General features: G+C 35.6%; 6 protein-coding genes across 14 annotated transcripts; 2 read left to right on the forward strand and 4 right to left on the reverse strand.

Moving 5' to 3' along the window:
- Window positions 1–1,383: 1,383 nt before the first annotated feature.
- kyat1 (kynurenine aminotransferase 1) lies at window positions 1,384–6,569 on the reverse strand. 3 transcript variants are annotated; one of them, XM_079607950.1, is made up of 14 exons: window positions 6,321–6,569; window positions 5,987–6,092; window positions 5,823–5,878; window positions 5,214–5,361; window positions 4,953–5,102; window positions 4,709–4,795; window positions 4,495–4,620; window positions 3,906–4,026; window positions 3,747–3,823; window positions 3,506–3,595; window positions 3,235–3,421; window positions 2,666–2,742; window positions 2,478–2,564; window positions 1,384–2,104 (listed from the first exon to the last, which is right to left on the reverse strand). In XM_079607950.1, exons 2-14 carry the CDS (start codon window positions 6,056–6,058, stop codon window positions 2,045–2,047), a joined length of 1,338 nt encoding a protein of 445 aa, XP_079464076.1. In that variant the 5' UTR covers window positions 6,059–6,092; window positions 6,321–6,569; the 3' UTR covers window positions 1,384–2,044. The 3 variants fall into 3 exon arrangements, with proteins under 3 accessions (XP_079464076.1, XP_079464077.1, XP_079464078.1); XM_079607951.1 differs by having other exon boundaries at window positions 6,316–6,569; XM_079607952.1 differs by having other exon boundaries at window positions 5,987–6,089; window positions 6,321–6,448.
- On the reverse strand, window positions 6,508–9,043 carry surf6 (surfeit 6). 3 transcript variants are annotated; one of them, XM_079607960.1, is made up of 5 exons: window positions 8,777–8,977; window positions 8,583–8,681; window positions 8,221–8,415; window positions 8,066–8,145; window positions 6,508–7,772 (listed from the first exon to the last, which is right to left on the reverse strand). In XM_079607960.1, exons 2-5 carry the CDS (start codon window positions 8,674–8,676, stop codon window positions 7,059–7,061), a joined length of 1,083 nt encoding a protein of 360 aa, XP_079464086.1. In that variant the 5' UTR covers window positions 8,677–8,681; window positions 8,777–8,977; the 3' UTR covers window positions 6,508–7,058. The 3 variants fall into 3 exon arrangements, with proteins under 3 accessions (XP_079464086.1, XP_079464085.1, XP_079464087.1); XM_079607959.1 differs by having other exon boundaries at window positions 6,645–7,772; window positions 8,583–8,699; window positions 8,777–9,043; XM_079607961.1 differs by having other exon boundaries at window positions 6,828–7,772; window positions 8,583–8,699; window positions 8,831–8,986.
- surf1 (SURF1 cytochrome c oxidase assembly factor) lies at window positions 9,042–12,726 on the forward strand. The gene is made up of 9 exons (XM_079607962.1): window positions 9,042–9,180; window positions 9,310–9,388; window positions 9,920–10,047; window positions 10,120–10,202; window positions 10,300–10,491; window positions 10,584–10,656; window positions 10,834–10,996; window positions 11,132–11,213; window positions 11,433–12,726. Exons 1-9 carry the CDS (start codon window positions 9,118–9,120, stop codon window positions 11,497–11,499), a joined length of 930 nt encoding a protein of 309 aa, XP_079464088.1. The 5' UTR covers window positions 9,042–9,117; the 3' UTR covers window positions 11,500–12,726.
- A 7-nt stretch (window positions 12,727–12,733) lies between these two features.
- Window positions 12,734–16,865, reverse strand: rpl7a (ribosomal protein L7a). The gene is made up of 7 exons (XM_079607969.1): window positions 15,975–16,865; window positions 15,610–15,759; window positions 13,939–14,079; window positions 13,695–13,774; window positions 13,310–13,440; window positions 13,028–13,097; window positions 12,734–12,876 (listed from the first exon to the last, which is right to left on the reverse strand). The coding sequence occupies exons 5-7, from the start codon at window positions 13,405–13,407 to the stop codon at window positions 12,772–12,774; spliced, it is 273 nt and encodes a 90-aa protein (XP_079464095.1). The 5' UTR covers window positions 13,408–13,440; window positions 13,695–13,774; window positions 13,939–14,079; window positions 15,610–15,759; window positions 15,975–16,865; the 3' UTR covers window positions 12,734–12,771.
- On the forward strand, window positions 16,854–21,478 carry med22 (mediator complex subunit 22). 5 transcript variants are annotated; one of them, XM_079607964.1, is made up of 6 exons: window positions 16,897–17,147; window positions 17,250–17,355; window positions 17,937–18,100; window positions 18,196–18,276; window positions 19,032–19,240; window positions 21,072–21,478. In XM_079607964.1, the coding sequence occupies exons 3-6, from the start codon at window positions 17,978–17,980 to the stop codon at window positions 21,241–21,243; spliced, it is 585 nt and encodes a 194-aa protein (XP_079464090.1). In that variant the 5' UTR covers window positions 16,897–17,147; window positions 17,250–17,355; window positions 17,937–17,977; the 3' UTR covers window positions 21,244–21,478. The 5 variants fall into 5 exon arrangements, with proteins under 5 accessions (XP_079464094.1, XP_079464090.1, XP_079464093.1 ...); XM_079607965.1 differs by having other exon boundaries at window positions 16,967–17,154; XM_079607968.1 differs by lacking the exon at window positions 21,072–21,478 and having other exon boundaries at window positions 16,854–17,147; window positions 19,032–20,598.
- Window positions 21,479–21,676: 198 nt separating this feature from the next.
- cUnh9orf78 (chromosome Un C9orf78 homolog) lies at window positions 21,677–24,955 on the reverse strand. Its single transcript, XM_079607963.1, has 9 exons — window positions 24,667–24,955; window positions 24,428–24,487; window positions 24,226–24,277; window positions 24,007–24,077; window positions 23,839–23,916; window positions 23,515–23,712; window positions 23,245–23,381; window positions 22,514–22,615; window positions 21,677–22,423 (listed from the first exon to the last, which is right to left on the reverse strand). The coding sequence occupies exons 1-9, from the start codon at window positions 24,744–24,746 to the stop codon at window positions 22,329–22,331; spliced, it is 873 nt and encodes a 290-aa protein (XP_079464089.1). The 5' UTR covers window positions 24,747–24,955; the 3' UTR covers window positions 21,677–22,328.
- Window positions 24,956–25,094: the final 139 nt, after the last annotated feature.

Consider the following 25,094-nt stretch of genomic DNA (forward strand, 5'->3'; position numbering starts at 1 on the left):
TTATGGTACTGTAAAATACCTTTGAAATGTCTCACAGTGCAAAGTATGATGGGAAGTAGAAATCTTGTTCCTAGTTTCTAATGCTACTTTAACACAAAAAAAATCCTTCATGTAATCTCAACACAAATTGATAGAAGTAAATTGGTTGAACAAGATAAAATTAAGTTAACATAACGATAACATCCTGAAAGAATTTAAAGAATTGTTAACTTTTTTGTGTGTTTAACTGCTCAGTGTTGTAGGTGTGATCAATGCGGCACATATTCATTTTGTAATTGTAATTGGTTAAAAAAAGTACGCTGCAATCAATATAGTGTGTCCTTTATTTAAAACAAACCAGTGTGTGACTGACACTTTATTGCATTCTCCTGCATTAATGAACATATTTACATATTTATGTAAATGGTGACAGTGCCTAGATCATCTATATTAAGAAATATTTTATAAGAAAATTAGCTGAACACAATACTTGCATTGAATAGGCTTGTTGATAAAACAGTTTAACATTAAGAGAAATCTATGAATGTGTAATTTGTAACTTGGAGTGGAGCCAGACAGTAATAACAGGCAGTGTTACAGTTTAAAGTATAATCCAAATGGCAGCAAATATATACCAACATGATGACAAACAACAGCAAAAAATGAGAACATGACAATCAAAGGACAATGCTTAACCGACTAAGAAGATTCCAACTACTATTATGCTTTTGAGCCCAAAATTAATATATGATATTGAATATTATAATTTATCATGGCAGCAATGATTCTCAATTGAACATTCAAGGACATAAAACTAAATAGAACAGAAAAAGGAGGCAGAAGAAAAATTGTTTCATTTTCTGACCAAAAACAAAAATGAATCCCATGCGTTAACTTTGACAGCCCAAATATATATTATATATATATATATATATATATATACATACAGTATATATATATATATATATATATATATATATATATATATATATATATATATATATATATAAATACAAAACTATCCCTTAAAGGGATAGATCACCATAAAATTAAAATTAAATCATCATTTACTCACCCTGGTGTTGTTCTAATACAGAGTGTCATTCTATATTTTTTGGACCACAAATAGAAAAATGAAAAAAAAAGTCACGCTCGTGCTCGTCCATATAACAGTTGTGAATTGCGACCATCATCAAGTAAAAACAAACAAACAAAGAGATGCAAACGCATCACAGAAAGCGCATTCATTAGTTCACTTCAACTTGCAAAGAAAAATTACAAAAGGTTGTGAGAAATTAAGAATAATAAAAAAAAACAATACCTAGAATTTCCAAAAAAGTATCCATGTACTTTCTTCACTGAACTAAATATCTCAAGACTGGAACTTCAGCTCTCAGTCAGAATGACAAGTTGACAGATGTGAACATGACAAGTTCTTGTTGTGAAGAACACAAAGGATATATTTGACCTCAGAGTAGAAAGTACATGTTTTGCATTTCATGTCGTGATTTACTAGGTCTTGATTTACTACAACTTGTGTGCTTTTTTCTGAGTCGGAGTGAACTGTGGTCCTATCAGAGTCATGAATGTGCACCGTGCACAGAAGAAAGGCCCAGGTCAGGATTTTCTGTAAATAATACATACAATTTTGGTTTGTTTTTTTACTAAACCCTATCATATACCCCCAGAATACTTGAAACACATGACACATGAAACATCGGACTATGATCCTTTTAAATCTTTTTTTTTAAAAGCTTGATTCGCGTCACAATATTCACTGCCATTATATGTACGAGTGCGAACAGGACTTTTTTTTTTTCATTTCTTCTTTTGTGGTCCGATAAACAAAGAATCGCATTAGAACAACACCAGGGCGAGTAAATGATGACTTAATTTTCATTTTAGGGGTGAACTATCCCTAACCCTAATAACAAATGCTTTTTAAATAACTATTCATATCCCAAACAGCCACCAGTCTCATTTTAGCTTTGCTATGTCTTTACAAAAAAGCGATTACATGCTTTTCACAGTGTTTGAAGGCCTATACTGTCAGGATTTAGAATTTTCATTTGCTTTCACTCCACTGCCTCAGGATGTCCTCTGCTGCTTGCAGGGTAGAGTCCTCCTATTAATGTTAACGGAAATATTAATTAAATAATATAAACAACATTTTAACAAGGTGAACTACAGATCAAAATGGAAATCACGTTTCCTGCATTAACGTATGATTCACCTATATAATGCAACCTATATTGCATCTAAAATTATTAGGGATGTCAAAATTAACATTTAACTTTGTTAAGGTTTAACAGAGTTGATTGAAAAAAAGAAAACTAAAAACACTAGTCATGGTGATAATTAAACTTGATAACAGTCTCTAAAGCATAAAATTGGCATCCCATAAAACATTTGACATCCCAAATAATTACCATAAGCAATTTTATTTCTAAAATGTCTATTTCAAATGATTTCATGTTTCTTTTCTGTCTTAAAAATACCTTTACGAAGCAGAATCTGATGTATTTCTGGAATTCTTCCCTGTGTTCCGGGCTGTAGAATGCAGACACAGGGATAGTTGCCAGTCCCTATTCAGAAGTGAAGAACTTGCTTTAATAATTTACAAAGATATTTTGCTATATAGATTATTAAAGATTTTATAACAGTAAATACTCATGCTTGTAAGTACCTTCTCTTTTATGAGCCATTTCACAAATCTGTAGTCATAGAGTTCGTCTTTAGTACTAGGGTCAGTAAGGTTGATATCTTAAAGAAAAACATTTAAAATCAAAAGGCAATATTAAGTTCCCTTTATTTATGAATAGTCATGTCAAAACTTGCTATCACAGAGTGTAGCCTTTGTCCTTAGATTTCTTATAATATGAGGATTCCTCTAATCATGGAAAACCTGGAAATATCTAGACAATTTAAACATACAGGCCTGGGAACGTATAAAATCTTAAAAATGCATTTAAATTCTGTATAAAATTAAAGACATATTCTATAATGTAAATGTATTTAGAATTATGGATATTGTATATTTTATTATTACTGGAAAAGACAATACAATGAAAGAACAGAGCAATTATGTTAACAAGCTCAAAAAGATAATTTTCAGAACAAATTAAACATGAAAGCTACTCATCTCAGGCAGGTAGATCGGGAATTCACAGATGTGAAAATTGTATTTCTATAATCCATAATTAAATATGAGTTCCTGATTTAATACTTTGTTCTACATGTTTTCCTGTTACTTACTAAGCTTTGAGATATCTGCAATCATGAAGTATCCTCCCTGGGGCAGAATAGGTTTTAGGCCAACGCTCTTCAGACAATCTGCCAGTCTCAGTCGCTTTTCATGAAGAAGGAGGGGTAACTGGAAGAAATAGCTGTCCTCTGTTCCAAATGAATCGTATTCCCTCTGAAAACCTACTGCTACGGCTTCCTTAAGAAACAATTGACAATGTCAGTCCACCGGAGAAAAGAATTACACAAACTTTATATTTAAAACTCAGGAGCATTGTTTTACCTGGGCAGCTGTGGCACAGTGATACACTGAGTTCTGATGGACGGTTTTTAAGTGCTTCAGGATATGCCCTGATCCAATTGCCCAGCCCACCTACATACAAATAAAGTAATGTGATGACCAGAAATGGAGATCATCTAAAACAACCTACTGCTGAGGCACTTCCAGCCAGCCAAAGACAGAATGACAAATATAGGCAATTAATATAGCAAAACACAAAGCCTGTTGAATTTGACCAGCTCACCTTCCACCCTGTGGCACTGAAAGTCTTGCCAGCACTCCCAATGGTGACAGTGCGTTCCCACATACCTGGCAGACTGGCTGTCAAAAAAAAAAAGTAATTTTTCTTTAAAAGTCCACAAAACTGTGATATATTGCATTATTCACACAGTTCTGCTCTTACCGATCTTCACATGTTTCGTTCCATCATATGTGAGCCACTCGTACACCTCGTCGCTGATGCAAATGACATCATGTTTAATGCATAAGTCAGCAATCACCTGAAGTTCCTCCTGCAGATAGACCTGCAAGAAACCACAGTTAGGGTTAGGCTGAGCATATAGGCATATGTATCTGTGGTTAACCTTAAAAACCTTTCAGCTCAGTTTCAGCTCCAGCTCTGAATCATCGGAATTTACATTTTTATATAAATTACACAACTAAATTGAGGTCAGTTTTTTTTTAATACTGCAGCATACAGTAACAAAAGTGACAGTAAAGGCATTTTTATTTCAAATAAATTATGTTCTTCTGAACTTTGTATTCATCAAAGAATCATGATTTTTTTTTTTAGTATCTATCAAAATATTAAGCAGAACAACTGTTCTATTTCATCTCAGTCAACACACCACACACACACAACCAACCTAAACCTGGTTTACCTGTGTAACCCTTCGATTTCTTGACAGATTTCGTGAAATTCGCTTGTATAAAAATATATTGGATAAAGTATAATAATGCGTAAAATTGTCTTCTGTTTGTTGGTGACTCACCTTGCCAAGAGGGTTATTAGGAGTGTTAATGACAATGGCTTTGGTACGAGGACTAAATTTACTCGCCAACTCTTCAGGAGACAACACCCAGTCAGCACTGGATAAAGCAGGACCACAGCCTTCCCTCTGTCAATACAAATCAATTATTATTCAAAAGAAACATTTTAATCTCAGATCAAGTTAACAGATCTTGTCACATGATATAAGAACATACTGGTTTAAGGGGCACATATATAGCTGTTCCTCCTGCCATCTTTACCATTGGCTGATAACAGTCAAAGAATGGCTCCACAATAATCACCTGCTCATAAAAAGAAAAAAGGGAAATTCTGATATCACATATTGAACACAAGGAAACAGACATTGAGTGACTTTTTTTCTCTAAAAACTAACAATGTATCACAGTATAAAACATAATTTTATGAACATGAACATTGCCTTGACATTGATAACTTTACCTCATCACCCTCATCGATAAGAGCCTGGAAGGTACAGAAAAGTGCTTGATATGCTCCAACAGAAACCAAGATATCCTCCATTGGATCTATTTCCCGGCCAACAATCCTACTGAAGAACTTCGCCAGGATCTTCACAAGATTTGGGTGGCCCTGTATGACAGCATGTTGTTAGATTATTTAACAAAGCTTTGCTAATATACTTATATTATGCAACAGTTGTTCATTTAGTAAACAAGCAAATGGTTACTTCTAATATCTTACAAAAGCACGTGTGTACTGGTGCATGGAGGAACCTCCATTCAGTGCTTTGCAGAAGGCTTCCTGAATGAAGCTAGGAGGGGGGAAATCAGGGAACCCTTGACCCAGGTTCACAGCCTTATAATCGGCAGCCAGCTGAGTGAATTCCACCCTACACAAAAGGAATACCATGGAGTTTTAATTTTTTTTTTTTATTAACATTACTTCAATATGAGGGACGCAGAATGGTAATAGATCTATTATTACTCTAACCAGATAATTACACAGTCAAATAATGACTATTTAGCGCCATCTTGCGACTTAAAACGGTTATTGCGACTACCGACTATAAAAATGGAGGACTAGCCTACTTGAATATTTATTGTAAGCATAAAACCGTTAAATGTATATAATATAATACACATCTGTGTAACTACATTTTAAATAATATATTATGTTTTGCAGTTTTCGTTGTTGCGACCAACTTTTTTTCTACGTAATATAATAAAATAACTTAATATTTATGTATATGTATTTCCTTGTTTGGTAAATCCCGTGTAATAAACTGAATGAACAGCACTATGGATACAGTCTTATACTTTCACTTCCTTTATAGGCCATGAAACTACTTACCATATATTTTTGTCAATTCCTTCAATCCTTCTTGCGTGCAATTTACGAGACATGCCCTGCGTGATAAGCAGAACATAATGTAATTAGACAAAACGATTTCAAATAACACCACTATACCACAACATGATCAGGAATACACCGATCGAGTGTGAAATATCTCCTACCTTATCATGAACACCTGCGATTGCTAATCTGTTTGACAGCGAAGGTCCAATTACAGCCGCTCTCCTCCACATGCAGTTTTCTAATAACTTTACTACAGGTTTTCTGCTAAAGCCGCAAATCAGTAACACACAGTAACATATTAGAATCAGGCAACATCTCTAGCAACTGAACTGTCAACCTTAAAATGACGTGCAGTCAATGATTCAGACACGACAGTACTCTTATCCTTAGGATTTAGATTCAAGAAACAAACGAAACAACGACAATGTGGTAAATGTCGATTTAACTCTGTATTCTAAAAACGAATGCACAAAACTTTGTTTCGCACCAAACCTTAATGGTTTACTTCCCCCAGCTCTTCAAGTCGTCACACATTTACTTCTTTGAGCCAGAGCGGCTCTGCTTTGAGCCAATGAAACTGCGAGCAGAGCTCCTCCTCCAGGCAGAAGATATAGGAGAAGTAGATCTAGGGGAATAATACATTCTTTAAAATATCTTCTTTTGTGTTCAGCAGAAGAAATAAATTCGTACAGGTTTGGAACAACTTGAGGGTGAGTAAATGAAGAAAACTACTTCCGCTGTGGGCGTGGCCAGTGACTGCTAGCACTAACGCGGTCAACAAACATTGTAATGATCATTCTTATTGTTAAATGTTTAAAAACAAAATGAGAACAAAATAGGCAAATACAAAAAAAGTATTTTTCCTTTCTCTTGCTTGTTTCCCAATCTAGCATTCTAATAAACCTAGCATAGTACACCATGAATAGTGTTGGCTCTGTGACAATTTGCTTATGTCCATCTACTGTAAGTCATGCAGGAAAAAAAAAAGTGTCTGCTACATCAATAAATGTAAATGTAGATAAACGTCTCCAACCTTGGCAGAATAACAAAAACACAAAATATGGACACAAATTCTCTTTATAAAGATGAAATCTTAAAAGTGACAACAGAAACACAATTTCTTCACATTGAAATTTTGTGAAAAATTAGTAAATTTTTAATGTCTCTTTCAGTCCTAAGCACAAGGCAAAGTCCTTTCTCCCCCCCCCCCCCCCCATGCCACCTTTCTGCCTATAAGTCAGCCTTCTTGAGATCCCCAGGCAGCACACGACCCTTTTTTCTTGCCCTCTGTTTGCGCTTCTCTATCTTGGCATCTTTGCGTTGCTTAATATTCCTTTTCCGCTTGTCTTGTCTCTTTTGCATCTTCTCCACAACTTGCTGGCTCCTCTTTGTCCACTTCTTAATCTTCTGAGTTTTCATTTTCTCCTTGTTTCTCAATGATTTGTGCAAGAGTTCCTCATTGTCTTTGATCTTCATACCTTCAGCTTTGTAGAGAACATTGGTCCACCTCATCTTCTCTTCCTCTTTTTCTGCTTTGCTTTCATCCTTCTCCCTAAGCTGCTCCAGGTAATCTTTCCTCGCCTCAATGCGTGTTAAAAGCTGCTTGTAGTTCTTACCAGTGAGCGGAGTCAGCATTCCTTTCACTTTCCTTTTCTTTTTATTCAGGATGAGCTTTGTTCCTTTGTCCACATAGTCTTCTCCAACATCCATCTTATTGAAGACGATGAAGCTCTGCTCCGTTTTGGCAGGCGTGCTCGCTGTAGAGCTGACTTGCAGTTGAGGTTTTGCTGTTTCTTTGTCATCTTCTTCTGCCTGCAATGCTGCGGCATCTGCTAACTTTTTCATTCGAAACTCTTTCCTTTTCCTCTTACGACGCTCCCTTTCTTGTTTTCGTTTTTCTCGTTTTTTCTTTACCTCCACCGAGGAAGGATCTTTAGGAGTGCCCTGAAAAAAGCACATGTAAATACTTGGCTTAAAATCTCCTAAATGTGTAATATAATACATTTCTTATTTTATACATGTAAAACTTTTCTTTCTTAAAAATTCAAGTAATTTTTATCATGGCGTTTAAGAAAAACATCATGTAGCTTTTATGAACAATTTACGCAATTTCTCTGACCTGTAGAAAACATATGCACTTAAGTAAAGAGATTAAACATTTTAACACTTATTATCCCTCTGACAGACATGGCATTTTCTTCTATTTTTTTATCTTTTAGTCCAACTGGAGCATGTACCTGTCCACGAGACTGCTCAATCTTCTGGTGGAGCCTCTGACGAAGAATGTCTACAGCATTAAATTCCTGTGATGTTCCACCTAACAGGGATGAATCAGTTCAAATAAAGCATTCTGAATTAACTAATATTCTCTCTTTATAAACTGCTTTTTTACCCTCAGTCTTCTTTTGTGTCTCTGAAATCCCATTCTGAACATTTTTTCTCTGAGCTGGAGGTACTGCAGGCGGAGTGCTCTTTGGAACTGGTTTATTTTTGCTTGCATTCATATCATCTCCTTTTGTTGGCTTTTGCTTGTTCTTTTTCTTCTTTGGAGGCGCACCATCTTTAACCCCACTGCTTTGGAATGGAACTAAAAGGGGATTGATACACCGTTATTTTGTGCTTCTTCAACTGCTGACTTGAAAATTAAAACTTTGCATGAATAAATAAACCAACAATAACAATTTCACCACTGCTGCAGGTGACTATTCAATATTAATAATTAATTCATGTGCAATTCCCAATGCAGAACATTACCATAGGGTCTTTTCTTTTGCTCCTTTTTCTGAGACACACATACTTTACGTGTCAACTTCTCCAGGTAATCATACTTCGCAGCAAGGCTGGCCATGATTCCTATTACAAACACACAAACTAATAAATAAAAAATACACAAATTAATAAATGTAGTAAGCGTATCATTATGCGTTAAACTTGTTCGAAATATTTACCTCGCACAATAAAAAACGTCGAAATTTCACCGTACAACTTCTGTGATGTTTTACCTGCGTGTCATCAGCTGAAGAATAAACATAAAGGCATTTTACCTCCCTAGAAAATTACACACTGAATCGGATAAAAGCCTTCAAACGTGGACTGAATACGACAGCCCTAACAACTTCACCAAATGTGTATTCAGAAACATGCCCCGCGTGTGTTTCATCTTGCGCATGCGCATGATGGTTCAGAATCCCCGGAAATGGTTACATTGAAAGCATTCCCCTGAACGCACAAGCAATGTTATGTAGTCGACCTGACAGTTGCTGTTTAGGTTACAACAATCCCAGCTATCATGAGCAGTTTCAGATTAATGCTGATGTTCTCTCATAATACATTTAAGATCATTCGAGGAAGTGTAAGTTCATTTATTTTTTTCATAAAGCAGATTTCCATTAAAAGTGTGTTGATTTAATTACTATCAAAATGTTTGTAATTTATTCTTGACAGTTAAAGTGTAACGTTAGTTAATTTGATATTTTCTCAGATTCTCATCTCACCCAAAAGGACCCTGTTTGTGACGCGACAGGGTTTATTCAGACGGCAGGATGCCCCAGTGCTCCGGTGTAAGTTAATTATCTTTACGTTTCTCGTTTACTAAACTCTTAATTCTCAATTGACTGACTAACTTACATTACCGTTCAAAACTTTGTGTTCGGTAAGATTTTAAATGTTTTTAAAAGTTTTAAATAACTGTTTTCTATTTTAATTTATTTTAAAATATAGCACCATTACTCCAGTTTTCAGAGTCACACATGATCCTTCAGACATCATTCTAATATGCTAATTTGCAGCTAAAAAAAATGTCTTATTAATAATGATTAAAAAAAAATCTGTTGTGCTGTTTGTGGAAACTGAAAGAACAACATTTATTTGAAATATAATTTTTTAAAACAATGTAAAAGTATACTTTGTCACTTTTGATCAATTTAACGCATCCTTGCTGAATAAAAGTATTCATTTCTGTTAAACGTACCCCAAACTTTTTAATGGTAGTGTAAAATAAAAAAGGTTAACAGTTAGAGTGAGTTTATAATAGGCTATACTTTCAGGCATTATGCTTGAACAAAACTTCTGATTTTTTATTTTTTTCACAGGTAACCTATACAGGTTTAGTCAGCGCTCAAGTTCGACTGTTGCTGGAACGGAGAGGGGAGAAGACTCCTTCCTGAAGTGGTTACTCTTGTTAATACCTGCCACCACCTTTTGTCTTGGAACATGGCAGGTACATGCATGAGGGTGGTGTTTATCTGTAAAAAAAACTAACTAAAACTGCAATTAGCTTTTGATTTTGTAGTTAAAACGCAGAGAGTGGAAGTTGGAGCTGATCCGTGATCTTCAGAGCCTGACGACTTCAGAGCCTATCCCACTGCCCATAGAGTGAGTCTGTGCCTTCTCCGCATCTGAGTGCCATACTCTCCAGTGTTATTAAGCTTAGACGCTGTGATGAAGTGGTAATGTAATCTGTGTGTGACAGTTCTATAGAAATCAAACAGCTGGAGTACAGGCGAGTGAAGGTGAGTGGGCGTTATGATCACTCAAAAGAGCTGTATGTCCTGCCCCGTTCCCCTGTGGACCCTGAGAGAGAGAACCGTGAGGCAGGCAGGCTTTCCTCCAGCGCTGAGACCGGAGCTAATGTCATTACTCCATTCTACTGCACTGATCTGGGGTAAAAACACAATCAATTTAGATTCCACTGAATTATGTACACTTGCCTTGCACTCTAATATGGGTGTAAAAACTTTCTGGATCGATTTTTAGGATCACTATCTTGGTGAACAGAGGTTATGTACCCAAAGCTAAGATCAAACCAGAAACCAGGATGAAGGGACAGGTAATAATGTAATTCAGTAACTCTACTGAATCAAATCCATACATAAACATTATCAACTCACATCAGGGTCTTACTGTATTTATTTTTCTCTGAGACTTTATATTTTTCTTTTAATTACATAATCTTAATCTTTATACATGTTAAATAATTTTTGAGGTTGTTTATATTTTCTAAAAGGTGACTGAGGATGTGGATCTTGTTGGCGTGGTGCGTTTAACCGAGCAGCGGAAACCATTTGTCCCTCAAAACAATGTGAAGGCAAATAGTTGGCACTATCGGGATGTGGAGGCCATGGCGAATGTCACTGGTGCTGAGGAGATCTTCATTGATGCTGTGTTTGGTTAGAGCTGCTCTTAATATACTAACTTTTGGTGAATATTTAGTATAAAACCATAACACGTTTTGCCCAGTGATCACATAAAATGTAATGAATGTTAGTGAGTCAGTTCAAATCTTTTTCTATTCTTTCATTCAGACAGCACAATACCTGGTGGGCCAATAGGAGGGCAGACAAGAGTGGCCTTGAGAAATGAACACATGCAATATGTCATCACATGGTTTGTTAAAACTCATTCATTGTCATGCCTCAAAACATGCCTTACTTGTCTGGATTGCTAAATGGACAGTTATTTTTATTTAAGTCCTCATGAATTTACTCTTGAATTGAAAAATGAACAAATTTGCTTTAAAACTATTTAGGAACTATTTGATTGAGGTGAACTTTTTTTTTATTGTTAACTGAATATTTATTTATTGCTTTTTTTTTCTTTCTTTAGGTATGGACTGTGTGCTGCCACCTCCTACATGTGGTTTGCAAAATTCATCAAGCGTATTGCTTTATAAAGAAATGTCAGCAGCACTTCTGCCCTTGTGGAATATTCACTGTAGATTAATAAAGCTCTTTTAATGTTGAACTGTTAAAGATGTGGATCTGTTGTCTGATAAGATAATGAATTAGTTAAAGAAACCTTCATACTATGATACAAAGAGGAATTATCCTCTAAAGCAGTGGTTCTCAACCAGGGGGCCTCAGCTAACTTCAAAGGAGGCCACAGGATAACACAAATTCTGTAAACTGAAATAATTGTATAATGTTTTGGAAAAAACAGTAATATTTCTTATCAAAACGAAACTTAGTTTCGGCTAATAAAAAGTTTGAAAACAAGTAGTTTCCAGCAGGAATTCTTTAGTAAATAGGTATGCAACTGCTCTTGCGGTACTTTGATGTCATACACCGTTCGGACTGTGTAGCGCTGCTTCAAGTCGAACACAGGTATGATCTTAGCCAATAAGGACATTTAACCCTCTGGTGCTCTTCATGTAGCGGTCAAAAACCTTTATTTTAATAAAATATTTTTTGTATGTGTAAGGGATTTTACTGTACAAAATTATATTTATGCAGCGGTTATAATCCATTTATTCACTTTGAGCATAGATAACCATGAAATTTCAAACCTAAATTTTAATTACGGTAATGCTTTGGAGCACAGATTTTAAGTTTGTTCAAGTCTTTTTAAAGAGGACACTTAATATTCCTTAAGTGATTTTTTAAAGCTTAAGGTTATAAAGAGGTTAAGGTTGTACATTTATGAAATACTCAATGCTATTTTTATTTTTATGAAATACCATCCAAAACACATTTTACTCATAAAGCTAAAATTTGATTTAGTTGGTTTATTTCAAAGAATGAGCTTTCAGCGAGATTGTTTGCAGAGTACCAAAAACTTCCACTCGATTAAATTAGATTCCCATTCATTTCCAATGCAGGATAACTAGTGACTTTCAAAATAACTTTGAATCATGTCCATGATTTATTCACAACCTTTATCAAGTTTTGTACCTTATGTCAAAAATGGCCAGAGCACCAGCGGGTTTATTTATGGACATTAATGGGATGCCCTTGAGTATAAATGTTGAAACCTATTTTTTTTTACAGTTAATTTTTTTTTTGAGATTTGTATACAGGTTATAAAAACGTGTATAAATAGTACCTGAAATCATTCACATGAATGTATTGACTAAGATGTAAAAAAATAAATATTGAAAGTTTAAAAAGAATGAGTCAAACTCAAGATACTTGTGTGAACATTTTTATTTATTAAACAAGATGGGAACTCAACCCAGTTTAGTAGCCAGCTCCTTGGCCTTTGCCTTCTCGATTTTAGCAATGCGAGCAGTTGACTTGGAACCCAGGACATTGCCTCCCCAGTGACGACGGATCTGAAGAGAGAATTGAAACGGGAGAAAGAAATATTAGATTCAGAAATCAGTTAGCAGAAAGCAATTTGGTTATACAATGTTAAATTGAAAATAATTAAAAGTGTAGTTTATTAGTTTCAGGAATTGCAACCACAACAGGAAATTAACTGACCTCCTCATATCTGTCATTGTAGTTGGTCTTGATAGCTTCCACCAGTTTAGCAAGAGCTGCTTTGTCTTCACTAAAGAGTGGGAGGAAAGGACAAAATCAAAACATTAACCACACAGGTCTTGTGTCCATAATGCCCAAATTAGTGAGAAACTGCAAATCATTTTGCTCAGGGTTAAAAAGCTCTTTGAAACCACATGGTTGTTCAGTTGAAGAAATTCAGACATCATTGCCATAGGATGTGCAGCACAGGAAAAGTGAAACATGAATGTGTGTGTTACTCACGGGTTGGTCTGTGTGAAGGCAACAGAAGTGCAGGTCTTTCTGTGCACAAGTCTGCCCAGTCTGGCCTTGCCCTTGACAATGCAGTATGGGACACCCATCTTACGGCACAGAGCAGGCAAGAACACCACCAGCTACAGATGACAAATTAAACCAATTAAGAATCGACAACAAAACCCACATATACAAATCAAACCAGAAGCCAAAACAATTCTGTAAAGAATTGTTACAGAAATGCTCCTGAGAGACATTGAGTGGTTGCTGCTCAGGGTTAAAAAGCTCGTATTTTGAATCTTCATTTTGAACTCAGTTGAAGAAATTCAAGACATCATTGCAGACAACCACAACAATTTATGACAAGATGTCCATTCTGTACAAAAAGAAACACCTCAATGGGATCCACATCGTGTGCAATAACGACCAGCTGTGCCTTCTTGCTCTCCACTAGTGTGGTCACTGTGTTCACACCTGAGAAATAAGAAAAAAAAAAGAAGTGTATATAGTTAGCAATAGACACAGGCAGGCCTTGAAGTCAAAAAGGTTGAGAACTGATGGATGCCATGTACAAATGAGTAACTCAGAGATTGTACCTTTCAGTATATTGAAGGAAAAGACGCTTTAAAAAGACCCACCTGCACGGAGGACTGGTGGCCTCTTGGTGGGCACGTCTCCCTTTCCAGCAGCCTTCTGTTCAGCACGAGCCAGGAGTCTCTGTTTCTTCTCCTGCTTGGTCTCTGGCCTGTACTTGTGGGCCAGTTTCAACAGCTGGGTAGCTACAGAAAGTTCAATTTAAACAATTAAGTGTAAATGTAAAAGCCGTTCGTTTTTCAGCAATCATATTTCTTGCGACAATGCCAGGTCCAAGCTTACAATTTAGGGCAAACTTAGAGATAGTTCACTTTAAAATGAAAATTCGATCATATACTCACCCTCAAGTTGTTTCAAACCTGTATGAATTTCTTTCTTCTGCTGAAGACAAAAGATATTTTGAAAAATGTCAGTAACAAAACAGTTACCAGGTCCCATTGACTTCCATAGGAAAAAAAAATTACTATGGAAGTCAATGGGACCAGTTAACTGTTTGGTTACTGACATTTAAAAATATCTTCCTTTGTGTTCAGCAGAAGAAAGAAATTCATACAGGTTTGAAACAACTTGAGGGTGAGTATATGATCGAATTTTCATTTTAAAGTGAACTATCCCTTTAAGCCAACACAAATTCTTGTATAATAGGCAGCATTATACAATATACAACAGTGCATCAGTGATCTTGGTGGGAACTTGTCATCAAGTTTTCAGATAGCAAATATTCTTCACATCATCTGCACATCCACAAAAAGTCAAATGTCACGTGTAATACAAAATATTTAGAGGCCGATCAATGTTTTTACTGGTTAACTGGTGGAACTTTTGGTTCTATGTAAAAAAGAAAGGAAAAAAAGTTTACTGCCCAGATATTCAATGAGACTTGATAACATTAAAATGGATAGTTAAAAAAGGCATAATTTACTCACCCTCATTTCATTCGACTTTCGCTCATCTTCAGAACACAAATTAAAGTCTTTTTAATGAAAGTCCCTCCATTTACAGCCTATACAAGTACTTTTTCAGTCCCAGAAAGGCTATAAAGACATCATTAAAGTTATCCTTGTGACTTCAGTGGTTTGCTCTCAATTTTATCAAGCGAAGCGAGTGCTGTTTGCACAAACCTTTTTCACACCACTTTATTTACAAAATATTAATCTTCAACATGCATTCACACAATATCTGCTCACATCAACATGCATGTGGTGCTCTTTTGAATGTGTTGGAGATGACTATTTTGTAAAAGTATTGAATTGTGCTTTTTTTGCACAAACAAAAGGACTCGTGTTGCTTCGTAAAATCGAGGTTAAACCACTGGAAGCACATGTATTCATTTAATGATGTCTTTACTACCTTTCTGGGGCTTGAAAGTGCTCGTTGCATGGTCAATGGAGGAACAGAAATCTCCCTTGATTAGTATTCCAAAGATAGACAAATCTTAAAGGTTTGGAACAACATGAGGGCAAGTAAATGACAGAATTTTCATTTTTGGGTAAACTATCCTTTTAATTATATTATGAATTACTTATATTATCAAGGTAAATTGTTAATTTTCTAGTAAAGCACTTATATTAAGCAGAAAATTTCCTTCACATTACAGATTAAAAACCAACTAATCTTACTAGCCCATTATCCATTTTTAGTTATCGCATCAGCAAAATCCACTATCTACAACATGCATTGTTGTACAGACAGCATCAGAATGTCAAAAGACTCACCGGTCTGGCGGTCCAGAGCCTGGGTGAACTGGTTGATCGCAGGGGGAACCTTCAAACGCTTATAGAGAATAGCCCGCTGCCGCTGTAGCCGGACGTAACGTGGCCATTTCACAAATCGGGTCAGATCCCGCTTCGGCTGGATGTCCTGACCTGAAGATTAAAGCGCATGACTTTAATTTGCAGTAAATGCCAAAAATCTTTTTAATTGATTTCTATACATTTGTGCATCAGCGATCTTGGTGGAAGATTGTCAGCATTCTTGTTAAGATAGCAAATATTAGTTACATCATCTGCACTTATTTGACTGTCACACACTTCAAATGACTGTGGACTCAAATCTCATCAACGGTCCAGTTGTTACTCACCAATGCCAAAGTTCTTAGGCCTCTTCTCAAACAGGGGGTTCACGACTTTCTTGGCCTCATGCTTCTTGGCCACTGAAGGGGCTGGTGCCACCTTCTTCCCCTTAGCCTTCTTCCCCTTAGGCTGTGGAAAGACACCAACAACATTACTTAACTTGAGTCATTGAGCAATTAAACAGAAACAGCATTTTACAGCTCTTGCTCAGTTTAAAATGAGTTCTACACAATGTTCAGGTGAAGAAATTCAAATCATCACTGCAAAAGCAAAAAGAAAAACTAAAGATAAAAATACACCAACTTATGTTGTGACATGCGGTGCAGCAACGTAATTGTTTAAAATATGTAGCATCACAGATATAAACGCTTATCCAACACTGCATTTTCATTAATTATAATGGGCTTTTTTTTTTACTAACAAAAGGGAGTAATACTGTAGACTACAACAACGCATGTGTTTCAGAAACACCAGAGGGCCGATCCGATTTATTTTTGGCCTACAAATCAATACGCTAACGTGTTAGCATTCGAGTTAAAGTCCATTGAGTTAACGTTACACGTAATAATAAACATGTTATTAAAAATAATAATAGAGGGAGTCCGTTTAAAAACTACAGACAATTAAATGCTTACGGTCTAAAGGCGCCACATCTCGAGGCGTCACTGCTGACATAAAGCGGACACTACATCTTGTAGAAGTTATCATAATTCTTCATCTACATACTTAAAATGATCACAATTCTCGTTCAGAGAGCAAGCGCTGGTGCTTTATTATCCATAAACGATTTACTATGCGCCCTACAACAGCCTACAAATCAGGATGCTTAAGGATTTTAAGAAGAGAAGGGTTCCAAGTCAAAACCATCCGACACTCACCATGTTGGTTCAGACGGAAAGGAAGAAGGAGAGGATTGTGGGAAATATAACTACCGCGACAATTGGCAATGACATCATCTGTACGCGACAGAACAAAAGCTCATGTTTTTAACATAGACAGTATGGTTTTTAAGCGATATCAGAAAAAAACATGAATCCGGTCAATGTAATCATCGTGGACTTCCAGAAACTGTAGAGCATATGTGCTGATTAACTTTATGGCATATGAAAGTAAAAGACTCCAATTAAAAGAGGAATTCAAATTCTCTGACATTACAGAATGTGCTAAACAGTTCGTATAACGTTAAAGGTTATAAAGCTCTTTCCTGAAAATAACAGAGTTATATAATAGAATGTAAGTAGATTTTTTCCATCTTTTAATATTATTTGATATAATTGCCTCAGACTCCATCCCAGTAGGTGGCGGAATATGAACCATAAGCTGGTTTTCCAACCGCCATTAAACATCAAAAGAAGAAGAAGAAGCGATATTAGAAGAATGTTTGCAGGTGTAAGTAGCGATTTTATAGATTTTTCTATAGTACCTACACTGTTCTTAACTCATTAATTATTAATGGAGAGATATTCACGCGCTGTTTAGTTACAGCGTCTAAGGGAAACAAAATAAATCTCGAATGGAGACATTCGCAAGCAAAGTAATCTAACGTTAACTGTGTTGAAGAATAGAGACGGTACTCTTGGTTATAAAAATACCACTTTTATGTGTTTCTTAAAATAACCAGAATAGACATTTTCACAGATGAACGAGCTATTATTAAATGAAATTGCGTCGTCATCACGAGCACATATTTGTCCAATTGATCTCTTTATTATGCAGATAAGAACGTGAAACCAGGATTTACAAGTGTACAGTATGAAATCTAAAAACTGACTGCGTATGGATATTACTAACTTCTAAGCTATACATGTAATAACCAGTATTATTAAGGGTTAAAAATTAGAACATACTTTAATATTTTTTTCATTATTTTTGAGAGCACAATTTCATTAAAAAAATTGCCTGTTTATTATATGTGCTTAGTAACGGTTTGTGTGAAAATGAATTGCAATTCTAATAAAGTTTTGTTTCAGATCCTTACTAAGTAGAGAGTGACTGACCGAAAAGTGCAGAGATGACCTCACAGAGAGTCCTCCCGCAAAGCAAAGAGTCTCTACTGCAGAACTACAACAAGAGACTTAAAGATGACATCAGGTCAATTCTAGACAATTTTACAGAAATAATCAAAACTGCCAAGGTATGTTAGCAATAGCATGCATGCATTTTGCTGGATGACATTCACATTGATAAGATTTAGTTCCAAAACAATAATCTGGTTATCTCATCGATCAGGTGGAAGATGAGACTCAGGTTTTCAGGGCGACACAAGCTGAGCAGGACCACTATGAAATGCATGTGCGAGCCGCCAACATAGTAAGATCTACAGTGATAAACAGACACCTCAGATACCAGTTAACACATTTAAAAGGATAGTTCACCCCAAAATGAAAATTCTGTCATCAATTACTCAAGCTTACGTCATTCCAAATCCATAAGATTTTCGTTCATCTTCAAACACAAAAGGATTTAAAAAAAATAATCTATGAGATTTCTCTCCCTTCATTGAAAGTCTAATCACCCAAAACTTTGACGTTTCAAAACGTTCATAAAGAGATTGTAAAACATTGATCAGCAGATATATACATAGGGCACTCACATATGGTAAACAGAATCTCAGTTGTACTTGCGTTACACGCGAGAACAATCCTCATTGGTGCTTGCGGGAGCTCAAATGTGCTGCCGTGATGCGAGAATGAACCTCATTGGTTCTTGCAGGTCAAGCTTCCGTTTACCATATTTGGTTTGGCGTATGTGTGTTCGTTGATCAATGTTTATATGTGAATAAAAGCCTAAATTAAATCTGTTCGACATATAAAGCGACCGTGTCTCTTCAGAAGACTTGAATTAAACTGCTCGATTCATAAGGATTTATTATACAATCCCTTTACATTTTGAAGCGACTAGACTTCAAAAAGAGGGACATAAATCTCTCAGATTTCTTTAAAAAGATCTTCATTTGTGTTCTGAAGATGAAAATGAAAGTTTCATGGGTTAACATAAGGGTGAGTAATTGAAAACATAATTTTCGTTTTTGTGTGTACCATACCTTCAATTTGTTTGTGTTTTAGGTACGTGCAGGAGAGTCTCTCATGAAGCTTGTCTCGGACCTTAAGCAGTTCCTCATCCTTAATGACTTCCCCTCTGTCAATGAGGCCATCAGTCTCCGCAACCAGCAGCTGCGCACGCTGCAGGAAGAGTGCGACAAGAAGCTCATCTCCCTGCGTGATGAGATTGCCATCGACCTGTATGAGCTCGAGGAAGAGTATTACTCCTCCAGGTACAAATAGACCAGTGATCCCAAACGTGTGCAGTTACCTCTGCCTACCATTGCTTACAAATGTGATGCATATGTACATCATAAGAACATAACACACAGTGATTTATGGAGCCGGGCATTAATATGTCTATAAAGATATTTTTAACTTACTTGGACAACCAATTTATTGGCTCCAACCGTTGATCATTTTAAAATATGCGCTAACCTTGTTGGTTTGCCGTATTTGTTTTATTACATCTTGCTAGTTTGGTCCTCCATACACATACACACATTCATATCATACCATTGTGCCTTAATAAGAGTGTTCGTTCTTGCAGGTAAGCCTATAGCTAATGAAAGAGTGTATTCTCCTCTCACACAGCTCAGTCATGTAGTAAGACTCACTTACAATTTAGATACTGTAGACCCTTGGGTTTTATTCCACTTGTCATGTATATAACAAGCCAGACATCATCATATCTGTTTCTGCTATGCTTCTAATATAGTCAAATCCATATTGTCATATCCATCCATATTGCAGTCACACCAAAGAGATGATAAAGCACTTTCCATATTACTGGTTTTGTACAAGAAAACCCTTCTGTTATACATGTATAAGTGCATGTAAATAGTTCCCCTCCGGGTGCCTTAATCAATTGTGTTTTAGAAGATTTACTTAATATTGCAATCAGGAATCAGGATGTGTATTTACTTTTATTAATGGTGCTGGTCGGATAATTTTTTTTATTGAGATTAGTATAGGATAAATCTGAATCTTTATTGCTATTTAAAGATTTTAGATACATTTAAGCTATATTTGAAGCGCAACATTGTAACCATTAATAGTTATATGTGAAGAGAACATTTCTTTGGGTTATAATGAAAATAGTTTTTAATTTTAATGTAATTTGATATTTCATTGGACACAATGTTGGATGAGCTTCAAAATTCACAGACTTTAGAATAATAAAAAAAGAATATAGGGTGCTGTAAGTATTGTATAAATTACTTTTAAAGAATCATTAATTTGCTTACTGGAAGAAAATTGTTAAGATCAAGAAACAATTTGTTTTTTTCTTCTTCTCAGAATTCATGAATGCCATTTTTTTCTTTTTCTGTTAAATTAATTGAATATTGTGCAACTGGCAAACTATTTTAGCTTTCAGTGGCATATGTCAATTTCAAAATGTAATATTTATCATTTTAAAAAGCATTGTTTTCCTCTGTGGTTTAGAATCGCACTATACTATGTTTCTTTGTGGTGACGTATTTAGTAGAAACAGTGTTGGTCACATAAGTGCCTGTTTAAAATGTATCAGATTATTTGTCAGTTTTTCCACAAACCATTTCAAATTCCATAAATAAACCAGATAGAAACGAGAGCACATTTAGTGTCCGATCTATTATTTGCTCGTCTCCGATTTGGAATTTATGTTCTGCCTCTGTCTGTTGAATTCATAGTCTAAATTATCTGCTGCTTACAGCCTTTCGCTTTTCCTCTATTAAGCAATTCTATTGTTAAACTCTACACACATCTGTTCAATGCACAGAAACACAGCAAACAGAAGAGTAATGTGATCTGACAGACCAAAACTCAAAGGACATCATGTGACCACACGTTTCCAATCAATAAGTTAGTGGCAATCCTGAATAATGCTTTTCACAACTTCCTTTTTCCTGCTTGGGCTTCCTTTCCCATTTCTTTCATGTTTTGTGAGTTTGTCTGTGTATGTGTCCTTTACGAATGTTCATTATTCATATATATATTGTTCTCCTAGTTTTTAGGCAGAAGTGGACAGTAGAAATGTTTGTTTGTGTGCTTGTGTGTAACGTGTGTGTATAACGTTTCTAGCTGTGGACAGTGGGATGGTGTTGAGTTGCCACTTTGTGAGGCCTTTCATCGGCGGGACAGTTGGGGGTCCCCCGAGACGACCTCTGACCTTTCACATGCCAACCCAGAGGATTCAGACCATTTGGGGACACAGGAGTCCATGCACGGCAGCAGCACTAGTGAGCAGTCGTGAAATACTGGCGGCTTCCTTCATGGACCAGTTAGATTACACAGCCAAGAAACTTGCCATCTAAATAAACCCCATCTAAAACCTCCAGCTGTAGACTGCAAATCTAGAGAACTACTTGAATTGATGAAAAATGAAACTGAATTAATACTGAGAACATTTCTTATAAATAGTATTTTCAGTATTGTAGCTGGGTAACTTAGTTCTGGGTAACAGTGGTATAATAAAGTGTTTTTCTTTCTGTCTGTTTATTGGTTACATTTAATGCCTCTAGTTTGAGTAATAATACAACTATTCTTTACATTATTTTCATCATTGTTCAGCAAAAAAAGAAAAGTAGAATAAAAAAAATCTGTAATTAAACTAGTTTAAGTAAAAATGGTGTTTTGTATGCTAATTGAAAATGAGACTTCTTTGTAAAGATGCTGCATACATTGAGTAAATATTGCTCCTCTATTTATTCAACAAAATACACTGTCACTATATGTTACATGTAAGTACATGTGCACTGTAATGCTCTTCATGACTGCCAATGAAGTGTTCTCTTTGTCATTATTTTAGTCACGCACACATTTATAATACCGTAGTAATAATTTGTTACATTTATATAGCACTTTTCTCTGCAATCAAAGCACTTTACATAGAAGTGGGGAATCTCTCATATATATATATATAAATATAAAATTGTATTGCTGTGATACCTTAAGGTGACCTTTCCATTTTAGATTGTTACAAGACATCCGAGCAAAAACTAAGAGATTACAATTTTACTTTTATTTCATTAGGAAATTCTGTAGAATAAAAAAAACTTTTAATAATAAAATATTAGGTTTAATTAGTACAGTAATCAAGCAATTTTGTTGATTTGTTCCACATCAGACTGAAACGCATAACATTAACATGTTGCACAGTACAGTTCTACTTTTAAAAAGTTAGCAAAAACTATCAATGTTTTGGGGAAAGTTTTATTGTAAAATGTTTATGATTGTAAGCTATGGAGACATTTTTACCGGTAAAAAATATTTACATCACTCAGTTTACAGAAAAAAAAAAAAAAAGTGTACGTCTAGTTGAATAACAAAGGTGGAGGATCAGTATCGTCGGTTCATCTTCTTGAATTTCTCATAGTGGTAGTCATCTGTGGCCTTCTCGTTATTCGGTCTCTTGCGGAAGTTGGGTGGTGAGGCTAAGGAAGGCCCCAAAAGCAAAACAAAAACATCAACATAAATTCATTAAATGCAATTCAATCTGTCAATTAAGCAAAACAGGATCTTACGCTCAGGTGCCGGATTCTCAGTGTCTCCTACTCGTAGCGGCCTGGCTTTGGGCTCTTCTCTGTGGACTCTTCTCTGGGGAGCGTTCACATCCTCATGATAGACTTGAGAGAAGAATAGAACATGACTTAACATTTCTTCTTTAGGGAAGGACAAGAAATGTTTAAAATATTCCTAGTTAGTAATCTACATGTTTAAACATTAGGCAAGGATGACGCTGTAATTCATAAAACTGAACTAAATCTTGATGTGATGGACAAAACAATACTTCTGAATATAAAATACACATAGGTTTACTGATCTAGTAAATTGGTTTATGTAAAGAAATCATTGTATAATTATTTATTAAAGGACAAATACATTTGTTACAAAAAAATTATATTTAAAATGCAATGTTTTGTCATTTCTATTCATATAGGAATCCTGGGAAAAAATATGAAAAACAAATTAAGTAACACAACTGCTGTCAACATTGCAAATAAGAAACATTTCTAGAGCAGCAAATCAACAGAATGATTTCTGAAGGATCATGTGACACTGAAGAGTAATGGCTGCTGAAAATCACAGAAATAAATTACATTTTAAATTATTAAAATAGAAAAGACTTATTTCAAATGGTAATACTATTTCACAGTACTGTTTTACAGTATTTGGTGAACAAGAGACTTCAGAAACATTACAATCTTACTGACCCCAAACTTTCGAAGGAACGGTAGTATATGTGTACACTTACAGCGATTATGCTGGACGTAATTCACTGCAATGTTAGTGGGAACAAAGGAGGTCCCGTTGTCTTTCTTCTTATTCCTCTGCTCAGCAAGCAGCTTTGCTTTGGCATCTTCTGTGCTGATGATGTTCTTTATCTTCGCACTTAAAAGGATTGGAAAAAGAGGGTTTTAGAGTTGGCATCCATAGCCAGGTAGGTCTAATTAGCCAGACTACAGAGAAAAATATCTGATGCAATCAATGGAAAATGTCTGAATTAGTTTTGGTCTTTACATACTCTATCCCCAGATCCACCTCTGGAATTCCACTCAGCATCTGATTGGACAACATCTCTTCGGTCTTTTTGGCAGAATTGACACGGATGCTCTCTGGAAGCTCGTACAGTTGGTCCTCTGGATTCTTCACCTTAACCTTCTGCACCTCTGCTTCCACCATGCCTTTCTTTTTCTTTAACTCAGTCTCAATGTACTTCATCCTGAATTAAATCACATACAAGGAGAGAGAAGATAAAAACATAAACTGAGGCAAAAACACCAATGAAGAAAGACCATCATGCAGAAACTTGAATGCAGATGGTTTGCACACACACATAGGAACTTACATGTCTGCATCTTCATCTCGTCTGTTAGTCTCTGCAGAAAAGGATGTACCAAGATTCAGGTCGTTTTCATCAGCTGTCCTATAGTGGAGGAAAAGTTAATTATTTAAGTTGTAAAATATAAAAACATCAACTTTAAATGAAAAGCAAACATGATATCATAACACTTACATGTCTCGGTTTCTGTCTTTGACTTTCTTCATGTCAACAACACCTCCAGTCTTCAGTTTAAATGGGTCGTCCTAACGCACAAAACATTATTTTACCCCTCTATTAGTTCATAAATGATTGGTTAATTAGTTATTAGATGTATAAACTATAACACTACAAGACCTTCATTGTACTACAAAATGTAGTTAGATTAAAAATAGGAAAAAAAAAAAAACATACCTCAAGCTCAGCATCCAAAGGAAGCTTCTCTCCTACAAGTAACGTTGCAATGCTGGAGGAATAGAATGAAAAAGAAGCATGTATTATTCCGAAAATAATTTAGCATAATTGAAAAAGATTAAAAATTTGAAATTAAAAACTGTACAAAAATAATACTTGTGCAAACGTTTAAAAGACTGACTAGACATCACATCTGACCAACCTTACTCCATGCTGCCTTTTTCGTAGACTTTGAAGCTCCTTGGCTTCATCCAGTTTGGACCTTGGAAAACAAATTTAAGTGTAACATATTTACATTATATATTGTCTATAAAAAGGCATCTACATGTAACATCTGAATTCTGACACGTGTATAAATGCTTTTCTGAAAGTTAGTTCGGTTGATCTATTATGGCTTAGCGTATTTGGCCTGAATGTGATAAACATAATTATCTAACTTACCTGACCACGGCTTTTGTCTCATCGTCTTCCTCGTCGGATGAATCCTCTTTCTTCCTCCTAAAATTCTTACCCGGAGGCATGATTTCAAAGAACTATTTAAATCTGTATGTTTAATGTTTATTTTACCCCTTCACACACCAGTACGCAACGTCGGCGGTCTGTGTTTAGTGACGGACCTCTTTCTCCACATTTCCCGAAACTTCCGCTGACGTCACAATTACTGTATTAACAGCTGATCTAAGATCAGCTCATCCGTTTTCCATGTAACCGTTTAACGGAGTAAAGCGACTACGGGGGACAAAGAGACTGGTTTAAGATCAGCTACTTTTATGAATAAAAAAAAAAAACCCGAAGTAAAAATAATAACAAAAACAATTAAAAACATGAACAGCCCAAACAAGTAGTATGTACATTTTAATAATGTAAGT

This window comes from Phoxinus phoxinus, assembly GCF_949152265.1.
Source record: "Phoxinus phoxinus genome assembly, chromosome: 3".
Classification (NCBI taxonomy): Eukaryota; Metazoa; Chordata; class Actinopteri; order Cypriniformes; family Leuciscidae; genus Phoxinus; species Phoxinus phoxinus.